The 21,656-nt window shown below is 41.1% G+C and overlaps 3 protein-coding genes across 6 annotated transcripts in view; 2 read left to right on the forward strand and 1 right to left on the reverse strand.

Moving 5' to 3' along the window:
• Positions 1 to 3,717, forward strand: part of MYO7B (myosin VIIB) — a 46,820-nt gene extending 43,103 nt beyond the window's left edge. For both annotated transcript variants that reach the window (XM_040074762.1, XM_040074763.1), the window contains 5 exons: positions 21 to 206; positions 1,050 to 1,166; positions 1,800 to 1,883; positions 2,589 to 2,708; positions 3,478 to 3,717. In XM_040074762.1, the coding sequence (XP_039930696.1) occupies positions 21 to 206; positions 1,050 to 1,166; positions 1,800 to 1,883; positions 2,589 to 2,708; positions 3,478 to 3,561 (591 nt within the window). In that variant the 3' untranslated portion in view covers positions 3,562 to 3,717. The remainder of the gene's footprint in view (positions 1 to 20; positions 207 to 1,049; positions 1,167 to 1,799; positions 1,884 to 2,588; positions 2,709 to 3,477) is intronic.
• A 1,781-nt stretch (positions 3,718 to 5,498) lies between these two features.
• Positions 5,499 to 21,656, reverse strand: part of LIMS2 (LIM zinc finger domain containing 2) — a 30,124-nt gene continuing 13,966 nt past the window's right edge. For both annotated transcript variants that reach the window (XM_040074765.1, XM_040074764.1), the window contains exons 4-10: positions 21,393 to 21,513; positions 13,502 to 13,651; positions 12,513 to 12,663; positions 11,379 to 11,471; positions 10,428 to 10,476; positions 10,166 to 10,241; positions 5,499 to 9,343 (exon numbers count right to left, since the gene is read on the reverse strand). In XM_040074765.1, the coding sequence (XP_039930699.1) occupies positions 9,196 to 9,343; positions 10,166 to 10,241; positions 10,428 to 10,476; positions 11,379 to 11,471; positions 12,513 to 12,663; positions 13,502 to 13,651; positions 21,393 to 21,513 (788 nt within the window). In that variant the 3' untranslated portion in view covers positions 5,499 to 9,195. The remainder of the gene's footprint in view (positions 9,344 to 10,165; positions 10,242 to 10,427; positions 10,477 to 11,378; positions 11,472 to 12,512; positions 12,664 to 13,501; positions 13,652 to 21,392; positions 21,514 to 21,656) is intronic.
• On the forward strand, positions 15,613 to 19,781 carry GPR17 (G protein-coupled receptor 17). 2 transcript variants are annotated; one of them, XM_040074768.2, is made up of 2 exons: positions 15,613 to 15,727; positions 18,520 to 19,781. In XM_040074768.2, the coding sequence occupies exon 2, from the start codon at positions 18,553 to 18,555 to the stop codon at positions 19,582 to 19,584; it is 1,032 nt and encodes a 343-aa protein (XP_039930702.1). In that variant the 5' UTR covers positions 15,613 to 15,727; positions 18,520 to 18,552; the 3' UTR covers positions 19,585 to 19,781. The 2 variants fall into 2 exon arrangements, with proteins under 2 accessions (XP_039930702.1, XP_039930703.1); XM_040074769.2 differs by having other exon boundaries at positions 18,538 to 19,781.

A 21,656-nucleotide genomic window follows, 5' to 3' on the forward strand; every position in this document is an offset into this window, starting at 1 on the left:
TCAGAGCTGGTCTCTTCCAGGAGCTGCCAAAGTACCTCCGAGGCTACCACAAGTGTTCCAAGGAGGAAGCTGTGCAGCTGGCAGGGCTGATTTATAAAGCACACTTCAACAACGACCGCACACAGCTGGCAGCCATCCCCAAAATCCTGAAGGAGCTGGTGCCAGACAATCTGCTCCGAGCAGTGTCACCAGACGAATGGAAGAAGGTAAGAACATCAGCTTTCACTGATCATATTACACACACAGAGCTTTAGGAGAGAAAACACATTGAGCCACACTACATTTTTGGTCTGATGGTCTTTGAAAGTACTGTGGAGGAATGGTACTGGATATTGCTGGGTTTGCCAGCAGGATAGCAAGAGGATTTGCCTCTTACGATCCAGATTTTACATACTCTACCAATATTCTGAAAGATATCTGCAGGCCCAGAGGACTGATCTGAAGTGTGCATCTTTCTTGGAGATACTAATCTATTTCTAGTGCCCAAAAAAAGTTAGAGATAGGAGAGTCAGTGAAGGGACTTGGAAGTTGAGGCTATTGGTCAGAAATTGAAAATTAAGTTGTCTCAGAAGTACTTCTCGGCAGCAAATCAATCTCCTTGTACTATGTCCACACTACTTACAGCAAAAGGCTCTTATCCACAAAAAGGGCAAAGAAGTTTCAGCAGGTACTCATCACTGAGTCTGCTGAGGAAAAACACAGGACATTCTTTCAAATACAAAGGGAAAATTCACCCTCCATTTTTCAGCCAAAGATGTCTGTGTGTGTTGAACACTGGCAGAGTTTTATCTCATATTGCCCCTCTGCCCTGAAGCCCATTTCCTTGGGCTGCTGGGCTTCCTTCACCCAGCAGAGAAATAAGGAACACTGGAGGGTTCTGGCTTCACCTTCCCCCATGGCACAGCAGCTGTTTTCATTTTCAGTTTTCTGCTGCTGGGGCAAAAAGCCTGATTGTGGTGATGAGCTGATGCTGTCTTTAGGCTAAGGCTAGGCATTGGAAACCTGCCTGTCTCCAACTCAACTGGCTTGCATCCTCTTTTCCTAAACAGAGCATTATTGCAGCATACGGTAAACATGAAGGAAAAACTGTGGATGAGGCCAAGATTGCTTTCTTGAAAATGATACATCGGTGGCCAACGTTTGGATCAGCCTTTTTTGAGGTGAAGGTAGGTTTGAAGGCTTGTGTGAGTGGATTTGGTAGTAGATCAGTACCAAGGGATACAGACTGACTGTAATTCCATATCTGAAAGTAAAAATACATTATAAAGCTTAATTCCTGTAATCTATTGAGGAAAAGTCAGTTCCTTCCAAGCTGGGAAATGGATTCTTTATCCTTTCTGAACCATGCTTGCTGTTTACTGGCAATGTTGCTCTAGTTATAATACCTCTACTACAATTGTGTAGTAGCTGTAGGAGATTAAAATGTCCTGTCATTGCTCTTCACAAGAAAACGCTGCCAAATCTTATCTCTTTGGTGACTCTTCCCTCCGAACAGAACTGTACTAATCCTTTCATTCTGGAGTGGATATCACCCAAGAGTAATTTCCCACATGTTACCTTTAATTTCTCCTCACTAGGCTCTTAAATGGTTTCCCATCAATCATTAAGCCTGTTGTCAGACAGCACAGTAAATAATGGGCCTGATTCTGCTATCATGTAGCATTTGCTGAAGTCATCAATATATGGCCAAAACGTTTCAGTGTTCATTTGGGAAAGAGAGCACTGTTAAAGGTCACTAGGCCCCTGACACAGGTAATTTCTCAATTTTCTGCTTATCTTGCTGTGTTACTCATTTACAGCAAGCCTCGGAGCCCAATTTCCCAGAGATTGTACTGATTGCAATCAACAAGCAAGGAGTCTCACTGATACATCAGAAGACAAAGGTAACAGCTGCTTCTCACAAGTCCATCTAAGGAAGGACTGAACAGACTCTGCTAATTTAGGAACAGTGATAGGACCTGGCTCAGGAATGGTAGGAGAGGAGAGAGGCTCTCTATTCATTTTCTGTGTGAAACTGAAGAAAATGTTATTGCCTCAAATCACTTATTTGCAGTTTCTACACTGGAATGGAATAGGATAGAGCATCTCTGAAAAAAGACATGGGAATCATGATAGACCTGGCAAGGTAATAAGATCACAAAGATGGATGGGCAGTGAACCCAGGAACCTGCTTCAGAAAAATGCTTTACAGGAAGCCCCAGCTATCTAAAAGATCAGGCTGAATGGCCATGTTTAGCTGCAGTCTAACCCCAACAATCCGGTCTTACCGAGGTCTCAGGAAAAGGGAGTATCACTATTTGCTTTCAATAATGAAACAAATTAAAAGCTAGTTTTAGATCATTGCAGATCTAATGGATAAGGCAAAGATCAATATATAATGAAAGGAAGTCTCATTAGTGTGATTAAGAATTCCTCGTTCGGTGAAAATACAATATACCACTAATCTGGTTGCAAGAACTACCTTGATCCACTATTTTTATAAATGAAATGGGAAAGAGCAAGAATTCTCTGGCTCTACAGGTTTTCTTATATAACAGCCTGTTTTCATTTGAGAAATGGTCTATAGATCAGTTTGTTTCCCCTTACAGGATATTTTAACAGTCTACCCCTTCAATAAAATCTCCAACTGGAGCAGTGGGAGCACGTATTTTCACATGACAATAGGGAACCTGGTACGAGGAAACCGGCTCTTATGTGAGACATCTCTGGTAAGAAGAGTTTTGCCAACTTATACACAACAAAATCTTAATTTTTCCTTTCCAGCTAGGATTGCTACAAAAGATGGCATGAAAACAGATAAATACCAGTGTAGATACAAAAAGCATTCAGTGCTGTGTCTATAAAACTGCCATTTAGTACTGGTTCAGTTCATATATAATGCCATCTGATGCAAAGAGGCATGACACAGGACACAAGGAAAAACAGTAATTTCCCGAATTCCTCCCATACATCAAAATTCTATCCATCTGAGAAGTTAAGACTGCAAAGCTACATAAGAGGCTTTTTGTCTTCCATGTCTGCCTCCAGTTATGTAGTAACACCACCCTTGTAAGACTTTATATTTTCCAGGGAGTGGTATCCCCTTTCTAACAATTGGTTTCTGACTATTCACAGTTTCAGAGAATAATCACTGAATTAATATTTAAAATAGGTTTATAAAGATAACAAAAACATTTAAAGGCTAACTACTCTGACAGAAAAACTTGGATTCTTAAATACAAGAATCTTAAGTACAAGTCAAGCTACAGAGTGAATACCAAGGATACGGTAGAGCTGTGCTCTGTAAAGTTTTGGAAATCTATGAAAAGCAGAGGGACGAATGGATAAATTATATAATTGATAAAACAGTGGCAGATATTGAAAGAAAATATGTTCGTGCAAGGAAGAATCTGAAATGATAAACAAGGGAGGAAATTATAGTTATTTTTGCTTTTGGAGCTCCCTGAAAGATTTAAGACTTTTTTTCTTTCCTGACAGGGTTACAAAATGGATGACCTGTTAACATCCTACGTACGCCTGCTCATGAATGCTGTAAACAAGCAAAAGACCCTCCCAGCCTGAGAGTGGAAATAGAGGCCATGATCTGTACTTGTGCCAAACTGTAATTTCATATCCCAGAAGAAATGCCATTTATAAAATATTAATCTCAATGACTGATCTTCTGATCACAACACTGAATTAACTGAGTTGCTGAAATACTACTGCTAGAGAAGCTCAAGTGAGCATGTGCTTTCAAGTATCTCTAACACTTCTTAGATGTAGTATGAGAATTGCATTCAGATATTGGATTTAGAGAAAGTTTAGATGGACGTTTATGTTCTGTGGGAGTGGGGAAACCCTGTGAGGGCCCCTCCTAATAGCCTGAATCTCCTCTGTTCAAAGACAGACACACATCCAGAGCTGTCTTCCTTTTGGAAAAAAAATACCCCTTACTGTATATGCTCTTACCAAATGCACATACTCCAAGAGTCTCTGGAAACAAAGGTAATTTTTTTCCTCCTATTGGCAATTCTAAGTGTGGAGAGATGCCCTTTAGATAACTGGGCGCTCTGAAAGGAAAGATGCTGGGTTTCATCCTCTGGTCCCTAGGTTATGTGCTGCACATTACAGCAGACTGACAGCCAAGTACTGTCAGAATGTATCTGCCGTTCCTGCCTGCTGCTAAACTTGCAGGCTGACTTACCATGGCCTTGCTTAAATTAAATAGTTTTCTTTCTTCCACATGTTATAATGCTCTTGGAAACTTAACAACTGCTTTCTACTGTACAGTTTCTAGTAAGCTCTGAAATGAGTCTGGGGTTTGGGTCCATCACTTTTAGTTGCTCCTATTTCAAGATATAGATGAGCTATTCAGTGCAAATCAGAATTGAAGAACTCAGTCTAACAGAGGTCTGTTGAAAAGAGACTTTTCTGCTCTACAAAAATGTTCTGTTTGGAGTTATGCAGACATTCCCTCACGAGACAAGAATAATAGTGTTAATTTGTCCTGACATTTTTCTGCTTCCTGTTTAGCAGACAGTTTGAGTAGTGAAATTTGATTCAGTACTTGTTCATCTCTAAGAGCTTTGTAGAAACACAGCTTTGGTGCCACGGGAACCAAAGTGTGTAAAGCAGATACAGAGTATGGTGGCAGTAAGCTCAGCTGCTTTCCCTCAGAACAAGTACTCCTTCCTCGCTCCCAGTGAAACATGAACATGTCTTAAAGCATTTACACCAAGCTCCTTGAGACACAATCTGGCAGTGCTGAAAAAGCAGCTCTACCTGATCTCTCAACTTTGCCAATGGATGCACAATGGTTCTCTTGTTCCCTCTGACACGTGAGTGCAACATTCAAATGCTGGTGAGAGTTTTGTATATGGGTGGCAGGGAAGAGCCCCACTCTTGTGCATCCAAACAAGTGCCACACCTGTTAGAATAGCTGATCTTTTTTGCAAGCACTTAGGTGCTCCTGCTGTAATGTCCATTGCTGGCAATGGAAACGCTGGAGTCTAATTACCCAGAGTGGTTTTGTCACCCAGTGTCTAATCTAACTAACTAGCTATAAGTGAGGAATGTTCAACACTTCACCTGTACAAAAAAGAAGTTTTGCCGCCAAACTGTATTTTCTGGTTTTTAAATAAAGACTGCAGAAAATCAACCACAGTGTCTTTTTTTAACCAAGAAATGTGAATGTTTGCTCCAGATCTGTGTAAGCTAAATACACCAATATCCACTATATCCTGTAAATGATCATAGCTCATCCCAGATGCTCATTACACAACACAATTTGTACAACACAGACACTAAAAGGATGATACCCCTTTCTGCACATCTTCATCAACCAACACATCACCACAGAAGCAGCACAGGTCCAAAACATGAATTCACCACAACAGTGCCTCAGGTTTCAGCAATCCCACAGTTCCTCAGAGTGGGTAACAGTCTCTGGCAAGCACTGAAAATGTGGTATTAACTGTACACTATACACTTTTTTTCCTTTTTTGTGTAAAGATTTAAAATGTATTACAGTTAACTTTAATACAAGTACATACAAAGGCACAGTATTACAGCATTTCAATCTACAATCATGTGTTTTGGTTAGACAGCTCAAACAATGTGTGATAAAGTGAGAGCTCTACACGGTGCAGAATCCATCCAGGCCTGAACCAAGGCGGGGAGCTGCTAATTCTTTTCTCAGTCTAACACCCTCAGCACTTATCAGTGCTTTACAGGCTAGTACAACCACATTTATTACACGCTTGCTGCACTCTATTCCTCCCCATCCAATCACCTGCGAAAGAGTGTCAGTCACATCATCTAATACCAACCATGCCACATCAGGAATTCTCTGTACGAAAGGCTGACCAGTGTTTGCCAGCATTGCACAGACTGCTGTAAAAACACCAGAATGCAAATCCTAGAGAGTGGATTAGTGCCATATAAAGACAGACTGCAAGTGATTAGCATACCCTTTGAATACAAACAAGCTTCACATACCATGCTTTCTAAAAGCAAAACCATTTTCAAGTGTACTCAGTGAGTGTTAGTGATTTTAGTTAGCTATAAATACGACTGTAAACTATGAATGTATAGTATGAGACATCTGTTATTAAGTGTAGATTTCTGAGCCAAGTTCAACCTTCATATAAATCTCTACTCTCCAGTGGTATGATGCTTAGGAAGAATTTGGCCAGCAGGTCTATTTACAGCAATGGAAAAAAGCATGCAGCTTTTTTCTTACTGACACCTTGAACCCAACCTGTCAGCCTACCAAAGCACTAAGGAGAACTTGTGAGTTTGAACTATATTCTACTTGGTTTTTAAAAAGTAGACTGACAGAGGTAGGGGAAGATGCATTCTTTAAGCCATTTATGGTTGTTTCTCCTACTCCTTCAATTCCACTCTCACACAAAAGGTATGTCGGTAATATAAACTGCTGTAACTGCACACTGCAGGCTATGGGCAATAGAACTACAAGAAAAATAATTGTGAAAAATTAATAATGTAAGAGAATATTACCCTCCAATACAGAGAGAGAGCAGGGATTACAATTTTTTTTTTCACCAATTAATTTTGTGAAATGTCCTGAAGATAAGGACATATTCCAAATCCTAGAGAACTGAACAGCTTATTGAAGAGAATGATATCAACTCTCCTTTGAACTCTGAAGCTTTCTACGTCTGCCAAATTTCTAACATGAGACAAGGTGAAAGCACACACTAAATCTTTACTGGCAGCACAGAACTAATGCCATTCACCTTCACATACCTGCATTTTCCATTGCTGAATGTGAGAGTGGCTGCTGAAAGAATATTGCCTATTGGCTGCTAGTTACTTAGTCCTTCCATATTTACCAGGAATGTGTGGCTGTGTGGTCGTCCAGCCCTTCCCAGGAGGCTGGGCACACACAGCTGCTCAGATTCAGCATTAGCCATGGCCTGTGACTGAGATTACAGAACTGAGCAGAATGTTTAATGCTAAGAAGAATCTGCATAACATACTGAGCTGCACCTAGGTCAGAACTTCAAGAGTTTTATGCTGTGACGAAGTGCCAAACAACAGGTTTGATTGTAAATAGGGGTCTTTGCAGGGCCACACTACTGCATCAAAAGACATGCTGTTCTTTGTGCCCTTAACTAAAAGGCATTTTAAGGCTGGTGAGAGAACAGTGAATAGCCACATGCTCTCCTAAAGCAGCGACAGAAGCAGCTACTATTACTGGAATCTACAGTGCAAATTGGTCACGAGAAGATGAAAGAGTTTACTGCTAAAATTAGGCCTATCCCCTCATCATTGTTAGAGTGGATACACTATAACACAGTTAAACGATCGTTTTAAGATCACAGTAAGCTACTGCAACAAAAAGCAAAGCAGCGGAGGGAAAGGAGTTAGCAAAGGCAGTGGAAGAGCTAAGAAATGGCCTCACAAGTGGATAACTGATCAGTTATCCAGGATTTCCCACCACTACTTTGGTATCACTGGTGCAGTTCCATGGGTATTGATCCAGCAGCTCGGTAACACAAGGTAAGACTTCTAAGGTAGACTATTGCCCCAATCCAATTGCTGCTCACACACACAAGAAGTGGGGAAGCTTTAACTTCTTGCTACCTAATTCACTTGTGGCTGCAGGGTGTTGTCTAGGCCCAACTGCTGTGCTCTTCTGATGGAATAAACCAGCCACTTTTTGGAAGATCTAAATCATGCAAAGGACAGTAGTCCTCCAGTGCTTGTCAGCCTTGCAAAAGGGCAGGTACAGTCTCACAACTGTTCATGGAAAGGGATGTTTCAGGCTGCTGAACTTAGTTCAGCACAAGGAAGTGTGGGAGTCACCTCCAGGGGACTCAGAAGTTCATTGGGATCATACATCGTGTGGGTGGGCTCAGGAACAGCACTGCTGATGGCTCACCTCTAAAGAAGTATTGAGAATATACAAAACCAGTAAATTTCTCAGCACCTTGGGTTGTGGTGGCAGAGACACTAGAACCAGTGAAACCTCACTGGTGACAGGCAAAATTACAGAGGAGAATTATATGCTTGAGATGCTAGCATCATGTCTGAGATCCTCTCCTTAAGTACATTCAGGTCTCAAAAAGAAAGATGAATGGGACTCTTATTTGGGTAAAAATTTTAAGAAAAATGGGGGTTTTTTTTCTGCATAACACCACATTTGCTACAAACTGTAAACATTAGAAACTCCTTTGTGTAATTGGGCTTTCTGGAGCATGACCAACAAGCATATACTTGGCTGGCAAATAAAGTGAGAATTGGAAAACTGAAATGCTTAAACTGGCACCATATTATTTATTCGATTTCCTTATGCAGAAGAGTAACCAATACTCCAGCCACACAGCCTCAATAAATATCAGCTATGTCAAGAGACAGGACATGCTTTGTGTTGAACAGTAGAAGCTCTACCAGCCATGTGGTAGTAGAGAACAGAGAAAATTAGTGTCAGTTCTAATAAAATGTTTCATTTACCATAGGCACCTTCTCCTTAAGGAGAGCCCCACTATTCTGAAGAGGCTCCCATGGCCTTGACAGCTGAAATCTTAGTGCTGAGCATGGAAGCAGCAAGGAAACATCTTAGCTGCCTTAACACTGGGCCTAAATGGACAGTGCAGGTGCCATAGCTATTGGTTCCTAGGCTTGTCCAGTTAACCTACAAACCAGAAGGACTGGGATGTGGGATAGGGCACCCATATATCCTCTGTAGGAATCTGGAGAAAGAGCAGAACTTTTTGCATGTGGTAAAGAATGACAACTTTCAGACTATTTGTCTGTATATTAAAAACCCTAAAAACTGCTTCACCTAGAGAAAGAAGAAAAAGTCTGATACTCTGATTGAAAAAGAGCAAATTTGACATTTCTTCTAGCCCTACATTCAACCACTTTTTCCAAATTCCTAAGACTAGAGGAGTGGAAAGAGTAGTACAGTTCAATTGAGAAAGGAAAGACTGTGTGTAATTCCTCAAAGGCAAAATGCAACGTTAGTAGCAAATTAATAATCAGCCTGTGCACTGCTCAAGCAGAAATCAGATTCCTCTTCCTGCCAGTGTTAATAGAGAAAAGAGAGTCTAGATGCAAGAGACATCACCAGAAGCAGGGGAAGATATTACTAATCTTTGGTTCCACTTCTTAGTAATTGCTTCTGTGATCAACAGCTGCAGTGAGCAGCAGCTTATGTTAAGAGTACAGTCAGGAGACTGACAGACCTGTTTAAGCAGAGTTTAAATCTAAAGCTTTAGGATGGATTTTCTTGGATGCCAGCTCTGACAATTTCTTCAGACGTTTCTTCAGCTCCAGAGGGAATTTCTCATAGCACTTCTTGCACACAGGCTTCATGTCAAACTCCACAAATTTATTCCTTTAACACAAAGAACAGTTATTAAAATGGTATTTGCAAACTATATGCTTCACTAATTCAAATTTTCACACATTTACATCAGTGTTGTCTGCAAGTGTTCTACATCATTTATAAAACTCATTACCTCATCTGATGATGCAAGTACAGAGACCGGGTTCTTATCAGTGAACTGAGGTCTTTAGTATCCCGAGATAAATAAGGAGCAAAATTTTGCTACATATTTGCATGTAACAGTCTAGAATAATAACTTTGTTACTGTGGAATGCAAACCTCACTTCAGAGGTCCCCTTTGGGATGAATTAAAGCTCCTCCATATGGCAAGCGGAGCCAACCCAGCAGAGTAGGATAAGGGTTTGAACCCAAGAAAGGAAACATGTAGAATTGCTTTTTTTCCTGTCCCTCTTCTAGACATTTGAGGTAAATAACACAGTATTTTATTTCAAAATAATCTATGCAATAGCAAATATTATCATTGAGGGGAGCAACCACAGTTAAGGAGATATGGAGGCTGCAGGTTGCTCTGGACAAGCAGTTCCTCAAAGTTTAGAGCCTTCCCTCTGTACTGCTGAATGAGTCCCCCTCTTACCCAACCTCCTTGTAGAATAGATTAAGGAAAGATACAGATGAAAGAAAATAAATCAGAGAGGATGCTGAGTTCCAGCTTCCTTTCAGTGCTGAAATCAGTGGCATTATAAGCACCTGCTCCCACAGAGAAAAGGTGTATTGGCCTTCAGAAAGGCAGTGGCTCATGGCTCCTCCAGGCTGGTACCCTGCCTTAGGGGCAAATGCCCCACATGGTCCAAAATAGAAACGCTGACTTACTTCAGTGTGAGCTTCACATTGCAGGTGGAGCAGGAGAAGCAATTCACACACCAGGCCTTGTTAAGAGCTGATACCACTGCAAAAGTAAAAGCACCAAGTAAGAGGAAACTGACGGATTATTTGACTTCAGATTTTCACCCAAATTCAAATGAGGCCAGATGTGAAAACAAACACTGTTGCCTTGCAACTGTGGGACTGCAACAGCTGCACTAACAAATGAAACAAGGACAGCAACCCAAAACAAGGGGAGAACAAATCTTACCATCTCCCTCTATCACGTGGCTGCAGTTGTAGCAGACATCTCCAAAGAGCTGCAAAGAAAAAGAAATAAGAATAGGAACTCATGTTGCTGACTACTCGTGATCCCCAAATCACACAGCTGGTGTGAACATTAAATACTAATAATCAAAGAATTCCCAGATACAGCAGTGGCCCCCAAATACACCAATTTAAATCCTCTGAATAACTTCTCATACACTTGCCAAATAGTCTATGTTCCTTTGGATCTCACACCAGTAAATACTACAAAACCTTTTTTGTTGATGCCTCACACTCTAGTACTGTTATGGGATCTTAAAGTCCTGTATATGTGGCAATTGGAGAAGAAAGGATGGGTAGAGTATTATGCTGAGTGTAGACAAACATCTCCTGATGCTCAACTACAAACACCAAAATAGAACTACTGCAAAAATACAGCTGCTATTATCCGAGCAGCAACACTTACCTCTAATGAGTCATTTATCTGACAGAAGAAAATACCAAACCAAAAAGTTGTTCAGTCCAATCACAACAAAAAAACAGGGTTTGATTGGCTTTTCTCTTTTTTTTTTTTTTAATTGATCTATTTTTCTATGTTTTAGACAACACAACAGTTGCAACACAACTCAGGCTCACAGAAACAAGTAATTATCAAAGAAGCCCACACAAATACACTGGAAGTAAAATTACAGAGATTTTTATCTCAATCCATGGTCAGTAATTTTCTGCCAATGGCACAAATTAAAATCAGTGTCACCAAGACATTTCTATCCTTTTTTCAGCACCACTTTTCTGCCAAGAAAAACTATTATTTTTTCTGTTAAATCTAATTTCTTCATATTTCATTGCCTCTACAAATTCAGATTATGCAAAACCTGCAGAGCTTTGCATATATAAAACATGAAAATGCCATTTGCCAGACACAAGTACCTACAGCAGAGATGGCTGAATTTACCTGATTATAATGAGTCTCACAATAGGCCAGCCCTTTTTTTTCATAGTGTCGGTGCCCCAAGAATGGCTTCTCACATTTGGCACAAACAAAATGCTGTAAAAATAAAAAACAAATTTCTGTGGCAGGCAAAACAACTTTCCCATCACCAGGGAAAAACATGGCAATAAATCACAGCTCAGTACATGACATTTGATCACAGAATAGTCTGGGTTGGAAGGGACCTTAAGGCTCATCTCATTCCAACCTGGCCTTGGACATTTTCAGGGATGAGGCAGCCACAGCTTCCCTGGGCAGCCTGTGCCAGGGCATCACTACCCTTACAGGGAAGAATTTCTTCCCAATACCTAATCTAAATCTACCTCTTTCCCTTTAAAGCTGTTACCTCTTAATGCTTTAATGAAGCACAAACAGGAAAGATCTTTATGGAAGAAAAGGAAGAGGAGCTGTTTAGTCTATTTATAGTAATTAGGAGTTGTATTAAAGATGGGTGGAAGACCAGCTGGAAGGGCAATCATCTTGTGTCTATCCTGATAGACTTGTGAATTATTATCTTGCTTGTTTCAGGGAAGAGAAGCAGGAATATAAACATAGTTGGTATGAATACAACTCAAATGAGCAGCAGCATCGCCCTCAGGTCAAGCCCACAGAGGCATAAATGACTGAAACAAAGACCACTAAAAATCTACAGAGCAAGTTGTGATGACTCAGCTGAAAGTTATAGAAACAATGAGCTGAAAAGGCTTAAAAAGCAAGAATTGCTCAGCTTTCAGTAAGAATTCCAACACTGTTACACGTGCCTGGTAACTTGAATTGAAGAGATATATCTAAGTACATCATACAAAATACGTAAATTTATTAGTAAGTAAATGCTTTTCAGTGAATCCTATTCCACAAGGATCATTAAAAATTTTTAAATTACAATTATTATAGTCGTGAAAACAGCTTTCTTAGGAACCCCAACGGCCCTGCTGCAACTCATTCACTCACAAAAGGCGAAGACAAACCAAAACATAAGCAACTGGCTTTTGTCTGAATTCATATAATACAGATCACTTGCACGTCTACAGCTTGCAAACAGCACCAGTCCTCTTCCAAACCAGCTCCTGAAGGGAGTTTCAGATTCAGAGGCCTCACCTCAACGTGCCACTGCTTGCCCAGAGCGTTGACCACGCGGCCCTCGATGGGCCTGCGGCAGGCTCCGCAGATGGGGATGCCCATCTTGTCGTGGCACGGCAGGCAGTACAGCTCCCCCTTCAGCTCCCGGGCCTCGGCAGTCAGCTCCTTCCTGCGAACACCAACACCCCCAAGAACACTGAGGGGAACTCTTCAACGCCCAGGAGGAAGTTTTGGAAGACTAAACTTCCTTGGAAGATAACTTAGGTAACATTCACACTACAAATGCAAGACAGTAAGTTTAGCTAGTTAAATACACCTGTGGTCAACTCATATTTATAAAATTGCTTTCTCAGTTTGCCAGACAAGAACATAAGTGGAAGATCATGTCTGGATACTCTCAAAGACATATAAGGTGCACTTACGTGGACATGCACCGTCATGCTAAGACTCAAGGTACCTTTGACCACACTCAGGTGCAAGAACCATCCGAGCAGTGCTCAACACTGAGACATTTACTTGCACTGTTACCCATCCTGGGCCAGTTCTGTGCCCAGTTAAAATGCCTTCATGGTAACTCAGGTCACACAGGTATCATCAGCATGGTAACGGACAGTGCCACAAGACTGACACAGCTCATCAAGCCATCTTTTTTTTTCCATACAGGAATTCAAAGTGAACTGTTTTGGACAGCTTGGTGACTCCTATCTTTGGAAAACTCTACTATGGTAATGTGCACACAGCTTTTCAGATAAATTCATGCCAAGGAACTATTTTCAGTTTCATTTCAAACTAGCATTATCCAATGCTAGAATAAGAGAATATTGAATGACAAAATAAAACTAAAATTCCTGAAGTTTTTCAAACCTTATTTCAGTTTCTCATGACACAATTTCTATTTGCTCAACAATGTGAAGGCAGCAAAGTTTAGACCTTAGGAAGGACTGCACTGCTGACTCAACTGTTTGTCTCTCTCCTTTTTTGTCAGAGTTTACGGTATGACAACATACCCACAGTGGGTGCAGTTGAAGTGATCTGGATGGTAGGAATCATTCTTAAACATCAGGGGCTGCTCATCAATTATCAAGTGGCATTTCTGACAGATGTACTTGCCCAGTCCCTTCGCTTTTTCACGGTTGTGGCATGGCCTGCACAGGTGCCTGGTTGAAAAAGTAAAGGAAAGAAAATATTAAAAAACTCTTTCTCCTGAAACAACATATACTACATAGGAAGTACTATTACTACCTACATACTACTGTAGGAAGTACTTTATGTAACAAAACTGTCTTCTGAGGTCAGACTAAACAAAATTCAGTCCGGTATCCAGTGTTTCACACCAGCTGCACAGAGAAGAAAATGTGTATAAAGCAGTGACACAATTGTATTTCCTTAGAGTACTACTCTAGCATTCACTGATTTGTATGTCATCAGGGGTATCACCCAGTCATTCTTCTAGGGATCTTTTCCAACCCTCTAGATCTTTTCTGATAGTTGGGCAAGGAAAGGTGGCAACAACTCTATCTACAACTAATGGAACGACCATAACAGAGGCATTACAGCACTGGGAGGGAGCCAAGGAAATAGAATGCAATGGATCAAACCAAAGTGCATTGCTTGAATGCCTTTTACCATAGCTGGATTCCTTAGTCTTCAATATCTAGGACAAACAAGAGATCTCTTCTTGCCTACAAATTCCTTTTACTCCCAAGCTAAAGAAAATCAAGAACTATGCAATTTTATGTGGTAAAAGCAGCTGTATTCCTGGCACATGTTCCTGAACACATTAACAGTACACTTCTAAACAGGCAGATAACCCAAATTTGTGGTAGAAAAGCTCAGGCAAAGACATAAAAAAACTTGTGACGGCTGATGGAAGCCACTGGTTTTATCCCAATATTTAGGAGCTCTGAAGGAAGACTGTTCAAGTTTACTTGCCTCTTCCCTATCCCTCAAGCTGCAATGCTGTGGGCTGGGAGGAATTTATGATAAAGGAAAAATGACAGAGAAAGACTTCTGTGGGTTGCTTTGTCCTAAAACCAACAAGTCTGCTTAATTCCTTTCACTGTATCACTATGTCAAACACTCCCTGAGATTTTACAGGTCATTCTCAAAACACATCAGGCAAAAGAAAAAGTTCAAATGGAAAGGGCAGATTTATGGATTAAGTAACAGGTTCTTCACAGGGCCCCTTCCAAAATTCTGCCCTGATAAATTACTCACCCTTAGATCCGTAAAATGGGGGTAAGAATACAACACATGTTGTTGTGAGGCCTCAAACATTTATGGCTCTCAGCTGGCAGGTGCCTGTCTAAGTGCTAAGTATCATTATTATTCTCTCCAAATCTGAGCCCTTCTGTCAGCAAGTGTCTCTGTCCAGGGCTGGAAGGACTGTCCGCCCAGACGGAGTCCAGAAAAAGCAGACAGCACCCCATTATAAGGAAACATGCAGCTGTGCTCATCTTAGCATAAAGGCATCAATTTTATTCAGCACTGTCAAATGCAGAGTAATTATACAGGGCTGGACACGGGGACCCCGAAGCAAGAGTCCTGAAAGAGACCCCTCTCATTCAGCTGAATGAGATGCCTTCAGCCATTTGCACTGATAAACCATTATCAACCCCCACCCCACTCCCAAACCCTCTGCCCTCCCACAGACCCTCTCTATTGGAAGCAAAGGGAAGTGTTGGACACGCTAAGCTGTTACCATAGCAGCCTCCCCTCTCCCTCACCCTCTCCCCCTCCACACCATTATGGAATTATCCCATTCTGAAATGTCCTGTTGTGTCTGTTAATACTAGATTTCCCCCAAACAATGCAACTCTCCACCCTCCTAAAATAATCAGGGGATTCCAAGGATTCTGTGTTTAGGGCTGGGGGTTCAGTGGCAGCCTTCAGTAAGCACCATGAACACTGGAATATTCATGCAGGATACTCATATCTGTACCAGCAGCAGCAGCCCCAGTGCCAAGAGCTCAGCTGGGATGAAGACTGTCCCTCAGTGCTGGGGTGTCCTCTCCCCTGCTCTGCTGTGTGACTGAGCTGATAATGTGCTATCAGAGCGAGGAGGACACTATATAGAGGGGCTCCCCTCTCTGCTCTCAGTACTCTGCACTCTCTTGGACTCATCTTCTTTGCTCTGCTCTGCTTCTACCTAGTTTGCTGTCATCAGAAGGAGTTCGTGGACATATTCCCCAAAAGGATCCCATACTCCACCCACAGGACTGCATTGTAAAGAGGTAAGAGACCAACTTTTGTTAGTAGGGACTTAAGGAGCGGGTGTTTTTTTAAATTTTTTTTTTTTTTTTTAGGAGCTTTCCTAATGGCATTAGTTTTAGCTGGTGCCAGTGAGGAGCAGAACACATACCGAGGTGGATAAATAGAATGGAAATGTCTGAATCTAAGAATAGGAAGCATTTTCTGAACTTCAAAGAATAATTTCCTCGCCTTTCTTTACATCACTCCTTCAAAACAAAAAGGGTTTTCAAACTTTTTTATCTAATATAAATCCATTTGTGCCAGTTGTATGGTACATCTAGTGCTCTTTGACACTGCTTTAATGCTCATAAAAACCAAGTATTTCAGCTGAAATACAGGCTCAGCAGAGAGTGATCTTCAGGAGAATAACTTCAGTCAGAAACTGACTATTTCTGATGAAGAATACTTTGAGTGAAAGACAAGATACTCACTTGACAAAGACACTAAACTCATAAAAATGCACAAACCAATATAATCATACCAGAAACTGCTTCTAGCTGAGAGCAAGGACAGGATTTTCTGATACCTACCACAAACCCTAACAAATAGGTTAGTTTATCAGCAGTGGACAAACAAAAGCTCCAAACTAGCCAGGTAACTGTGTACAGTGAGCTAAAGATTTCTCCTGCTAGCTCTTTCATTAATGACAGACAGAGCATCTGCTGAAATCTGATGTCCATACTGACAGCCTTGTGGATTGTTCTCTTGCTTGTTTCTGAGCAGCAGAGAAACAGGGCATGAAATACGGTCAGTGTGCATGCGTGTATTTCAAATGAGCAGTGACATCCCCATTACCCCTGGGAGGCCTGGGATAATGGCTCATTCCAGAACAGTGCTCTGTTTAGCAATACATAAATCACTAAATATTCACACAACATCAAGAGTGCAGTCCAAGCAGAAATAATTAGATAATGAGACAGACTCCTAAAAGACTTTTCTGTCTATGGAATGAAAGCCTCTTGCACCACACAGCTTAACACAGACTACACATTCTAGGTCATTTGTGAAGGTTCCTAGTTTGCTCTTAGCATTTATACAGACTATAGGAATTGCACTGCTTTGTCTGCAAGCATAAAAAAGCTAAACGCATTTATTTTAAATTTACAGAATAAACCCAAGGAGATTAGGAGTGGAATTGCAAATAACTGCAAAGGGCTTTCAACAGCTTCTAGAGAACACACTGTCAGAGAATTATTACTTTTCTGAAGTGGCAGTATTTTGTTGAAAACATGTAAAGTCTTAAAATAAGCCCAACAATTAATTCTAGCGACATGCTGGCTTTTTCTGAACCTGCTCAAGTGCTACACCACTATTTTCACCCAATAACTAGAATTACAAAAAAAAAAATTAAAGCTGTAATTAAAATGTCCTTTTAACTTAAAACATAAGCAAAATTAGAAAGAGGAGCACTTTCCTTTTCTGCAACTTCTAACCAGACAATGAAAAACATCTCCCTTCACTTTGCTCTAAAAAGTAAATTAGATAACAGCAACTCTCCTGTGAAGGCTGTCATTTGCAAAGACTGAATCTATTTCAATTTTATCATTAGTTCTAAGCCTCTCTCTTCCTGACACTGATGTACTGGGCTTCCAGACAGCTCTGACTACATTCTCCTTTCTACTCCAACCCACAGCATTTTGCACCAAAAGCACATCTGTACAGAAATCCATAGCAGACTCGATGCTGTCATCAGCGAGGATAAAACTCTCAACTTTAAAGTCTTGCCTATTCTAAGTCTGGCACTGACATGCAGCTGAATCTGGATTTCCAAGATCTGTTTTAGGCTCAAATAGAATTGCTTCAGGGTATCATGCTGTTAAACCCCTAATAATTAGCTTGTAAACAGAGAAAAGTCTGCTTACTCCTTCATTTTGGGAACTGATTTTAAGCACTATCAATAAGACAAGAGCCATCCCAGTCTGTTCCATCAGACAATCCTGGTTTCTGCTTCTTCAGCTGCTCCAAGCCAGCGTTTACTGCTTGCTCAGGGGTCACAACCATGGATAGAGCCTTAAGACCACCCTACTCCTGACAGGTGTGTACATAAAGATCACCTGATTTTCACTTTCTGCAGCCAAAAAGCCTAATTAAAGGATGGGCCTGACACAAAAAAAAGGCTTAAAGCTAGAATATGACGTGATAAGCACCATCATAAATTAACAGCCTGTAAAAAGGCATGGTCTCATGTGTTTCTCTTTTGGTATGCAACAGAAAAATACATATTTAAACTAATTCCATCCAGGGAGGACAAGTATGTGAATCAACATTACTATCCCATACAAACTTTAAACTCTTGGGTTCAAGAATACTTGTAGGTTTTCATTTGTAAGGGACAAATGAATAATATAAACAAAAAATTGTGGCCTCCTCTGTAAACTTGTCACCTTCACACACACAAAAAAAAAAAAAAAAAAATCACAGTAGGGCATTTTCCTTTTGTATGTGAAAGCACAGTTTTGCAAGTATTTTTATAGATAAGGACAAAAGGGCTGTACAGTCTGTACATGCAATTACAAGTAATGGCTATTCAGCTATTTGCTATAATTACTCAAATCCAGAAGGGTATCCAGGCAATGCATGAAGCAAGAAGGGCCCTCTGTGGCCACAGGATGAACTTCTAATTTCTGAATTTCATCCAGTCTCCCTGCCATTGACTTTGTTTCTTCAACTGTGAACCAAACAGAAGTGATCCGGCTTTTGTTGTTTTTTTTGTTTTGTTTTCTACAAACCCAGGCTCTTTTGTAATATACTGTCTCTATTCTTTCACATTTAGGGTGTTTTTTTTCTTCAGAACTGCGGGGAAAAAATGAATGGGCCAGCCGCTTCAAGCCTGCTCTTCAATTGCTCAAATCAATCAAATTTCACTTTGGAAACATCAGAGCAATGCGGCAAAGAGACACACCTTGAGAACATGATTTTTGCCACTTTCTACTTTCTGGACTTCGTCCTGGCTTTTGCTGGCAATGCCCTGGCTCTTTGGCTTTTCATCCGGGACCAAAAGTCAGGCACACCTGCCAACATTTTCCTGATGCATCTTGCTGTGGCTGACCTGTCCTTCGTGCTGGTACTTCCCACCCGGCTGGTGTACCATTTTTCTGGTAACCATTGGCCATTTGGTGAGATCCCATGCAGACTCACGGGCTTCCTTTTCTACCTCAACATGTACGCCAGTATCTACTTCCTGATGTGCATCAGCGTCGACCGTTTCCTGGCCATCGTGCACCCCGTGAAGTCCATCAAGCTCCGCAGGTCCCGGTACGCCCATGCGGCTTGTGTCTTTCTGTGGGTCATCGTCGGCGTGGCGATGGCACCGCTGCTGCTCAACGTGCAGACAGTCCACACGAAAAACACCACTGTCTGCCTGCAGCTCTACAGAGAGAAGGCCTCACGTCACGCCCTCGTGTCCTTAGCAGTGGCGTTCACCTTCCCCTTCGTTACTACTGTGACTTGCTACTTACTCATCATCCAGAGCCTGAGGAGCGGGAACAGAGTTGAGAAGCACCTGAAGGAAAAAGCTGTCAAAATGATCATCATGGTCGTGATGATCTTCCTAATTTGCTTTGTACCTTATCACGTCAATCGCTACATTTATATTCTCCATTACAACAGGACCAAGGCTTCCTGCGAAACGCAGCGTCTGCTGGCCCTCAGCAACCGCATCACTTCCTGCCTCACCAGCCTCAACGGGGCCTTAGACCCCGTCATGTATTTTTTTGTAGCTGAGAAATTCCGTGAGGCTTTGTGCAATCTGGTTTGTATTAAAAAGACCATCACGTTGCCTCAAACGTATGAGGGTAAGACAAATGAAAGCTCACTAAGTGCTAAATCTGAACTGTGAACGTGACTCTTGTCAGTGTCAGTGCTTCATCTTAAGAGCACTCTCTTCCACCAAAACCAGCTGAGAGCACAAATACGCAGCAAGACAGTCTACCCAGAGTCAAACTCATCCTGAGAAGTTCTGTTGTTTTTATGGGACTGGAATTAACAAGAATCCCCCCGACCACAGAGAACACACGTGTTTGTACTGCTGAAACTGCAAACAGAAGGACAGAAGGACAGAAATCTACTGATTTCCAAGAAATGAAACTGAGGGTTAAGCACTTAGGAATAGGGAAGGGGACAATGAAGGAAATGGACCCATGAATTTATTTTTCTTCAAAGAACTTAATTCCCAAGGCACTGAGTGCTTCCACCGCACAATGCATACAGCCTTATTTAAAATTTCACATTGTGCCAGCAGTAGAGATCCACTCCTGAGACAGACCTGCCTAATGAAAAAACCCCACATTTGCGTATCTTGTTCAAGTCTCTGAATTCAAAGTGTTTATATGTAATAGAGAGAAAATTGATGCTAAATGGTCACAAGAAAAAAAGACCAGAACAAAACAATGAACCCAGCCTGAACAGGAAATAAGAAGAAAAAATTCCTAGCTTCAAGATGGTTTATAGTTTGTTTTTTTTTACTTATCTAGCAAGACTATTCCTTCACAACAGATAGAGTAGGGATTATCTTTATTCTCACTGACACAAAGTGCATCCAGCAGAATATGCCTGGAAGTGACAGGCAGACTAAGGTAGACCAGATACAATGAAAAGGGAAAAAAAGAAGAGTTTCCAATAATATCTACTAGAAGACTGCTTCAATGTTATGGAAATAAATATTATAGGAAATCATGTGACAGGTGAAATATACTATTATGTAGATACACACACCTATCTCTCTGCTATGCTTTTGGGAACGAGTTCCTTACCATTTTAGATTTGGTCCACAAATTACAAAATCAAACACACTTTATCTTGCTTGAACTGCTTTTACCCTGACTGCTTCCCCAAAACACCTTAAGTGCTACTCCAACAGCTCATTCTAGCAAGATGAGCTGCCAAAAGAAAATCAGTTATGCCCAGCTCAAAAAAAATAAGGCACAGAGGTTGCATGCAGAATGAAAAAGAAGAGGGAGTTGAGAGGACTCCCTGCTGGACAGGTACAAGTATATGCTCTTTTCTTCCTCCCTCCACCATTTAGTTAGTGAAAATATAAACTCTAGGAAACTACAAGGCTTTGCTCATAACATATGAAAGCCTAAAATTAACTCTGAATTGTGCAACACTGTCTGCTAACTGCTGGATTGTTTTATTTTCTTATAATGGTATGCTTTTGTATAAGCTTCCTTTTGTGTTTTTATTTCTTATTTCTAGATTAAATGCATTAATTGATCTCTAGGATTCATTTTCGTATTTCCACATTTAAGGTGAATGATTTCTGAAGACCAGTGGAATCACAGGCTGAAAAGACTTTGCTGTAATCATTGTGTTATTATTTTGGCCTTTTGCTACACCTTGTTTTCCTGCTCAGCAGCTTACTTGATAAACAGCCTGCCTGAGATCACATAATCCCTTTTCCTCATTTATAATGCAGTCTTCTGCCTGAAATCCCTTTCTTTGCCAGAACCCACTCACTAGCCACTAAAATTTGAGTTTCTACATGTTTCATTGGATGAAGAACTTTCCACCTAACAGATTATTCCTGAAGTTTCTTCTGTACCTTTTCAACCTTTCCTTCTCAGCATAAAACTGACCACCGCCAGTATCTCACAGCTGTATCAATAACACACCGATGAAACTTTTTGACCTCCTGCTCCATCTTACCTGCCAGCATTCTTCACAAAACCCAGGTCAGCAAGGGTTACATCGCAGAGCTCACAGCGGAAACATTCTGGGTGCCAGTTGTTGTTCATTGCCTTGATAACACGCCCAGTAATGAACTCACCTGCAAAAGGAAAGCATGAGATGCATGCAGAAAACAGTCTTATCAAAATCTACTGTCCTTCACAGTCCTTCCACTTTAATTCCATAATTACTATTACAGTCTAACTTTGAAAAAAACCCCAATTATTCCCACAACCAGGATAA

This window comes from Hirundo rustica, chromosome 10 (genome assembly GCF_015227805.2).
Source record: "Hirundo rustica isolate bHirRus1 chromosome 10, bHirRus1.pri.v3, whole genome shotgun sequence".
NCBI lineage: Eukaryota > Metazoa > Chordata > Aves > Passeriformes > Hirundinidae > Hirundo > Hirundo rustica.

Excerpts from the sequence above, each read along its gene's own strand:
- GPR17 (XM_040074768.2), top strand. The coding sequence starts at position 18,553 with ATGAATGGGCCAGCCGCTTCAAGCCTGCTCTTCAATTGCTCAAATCAA.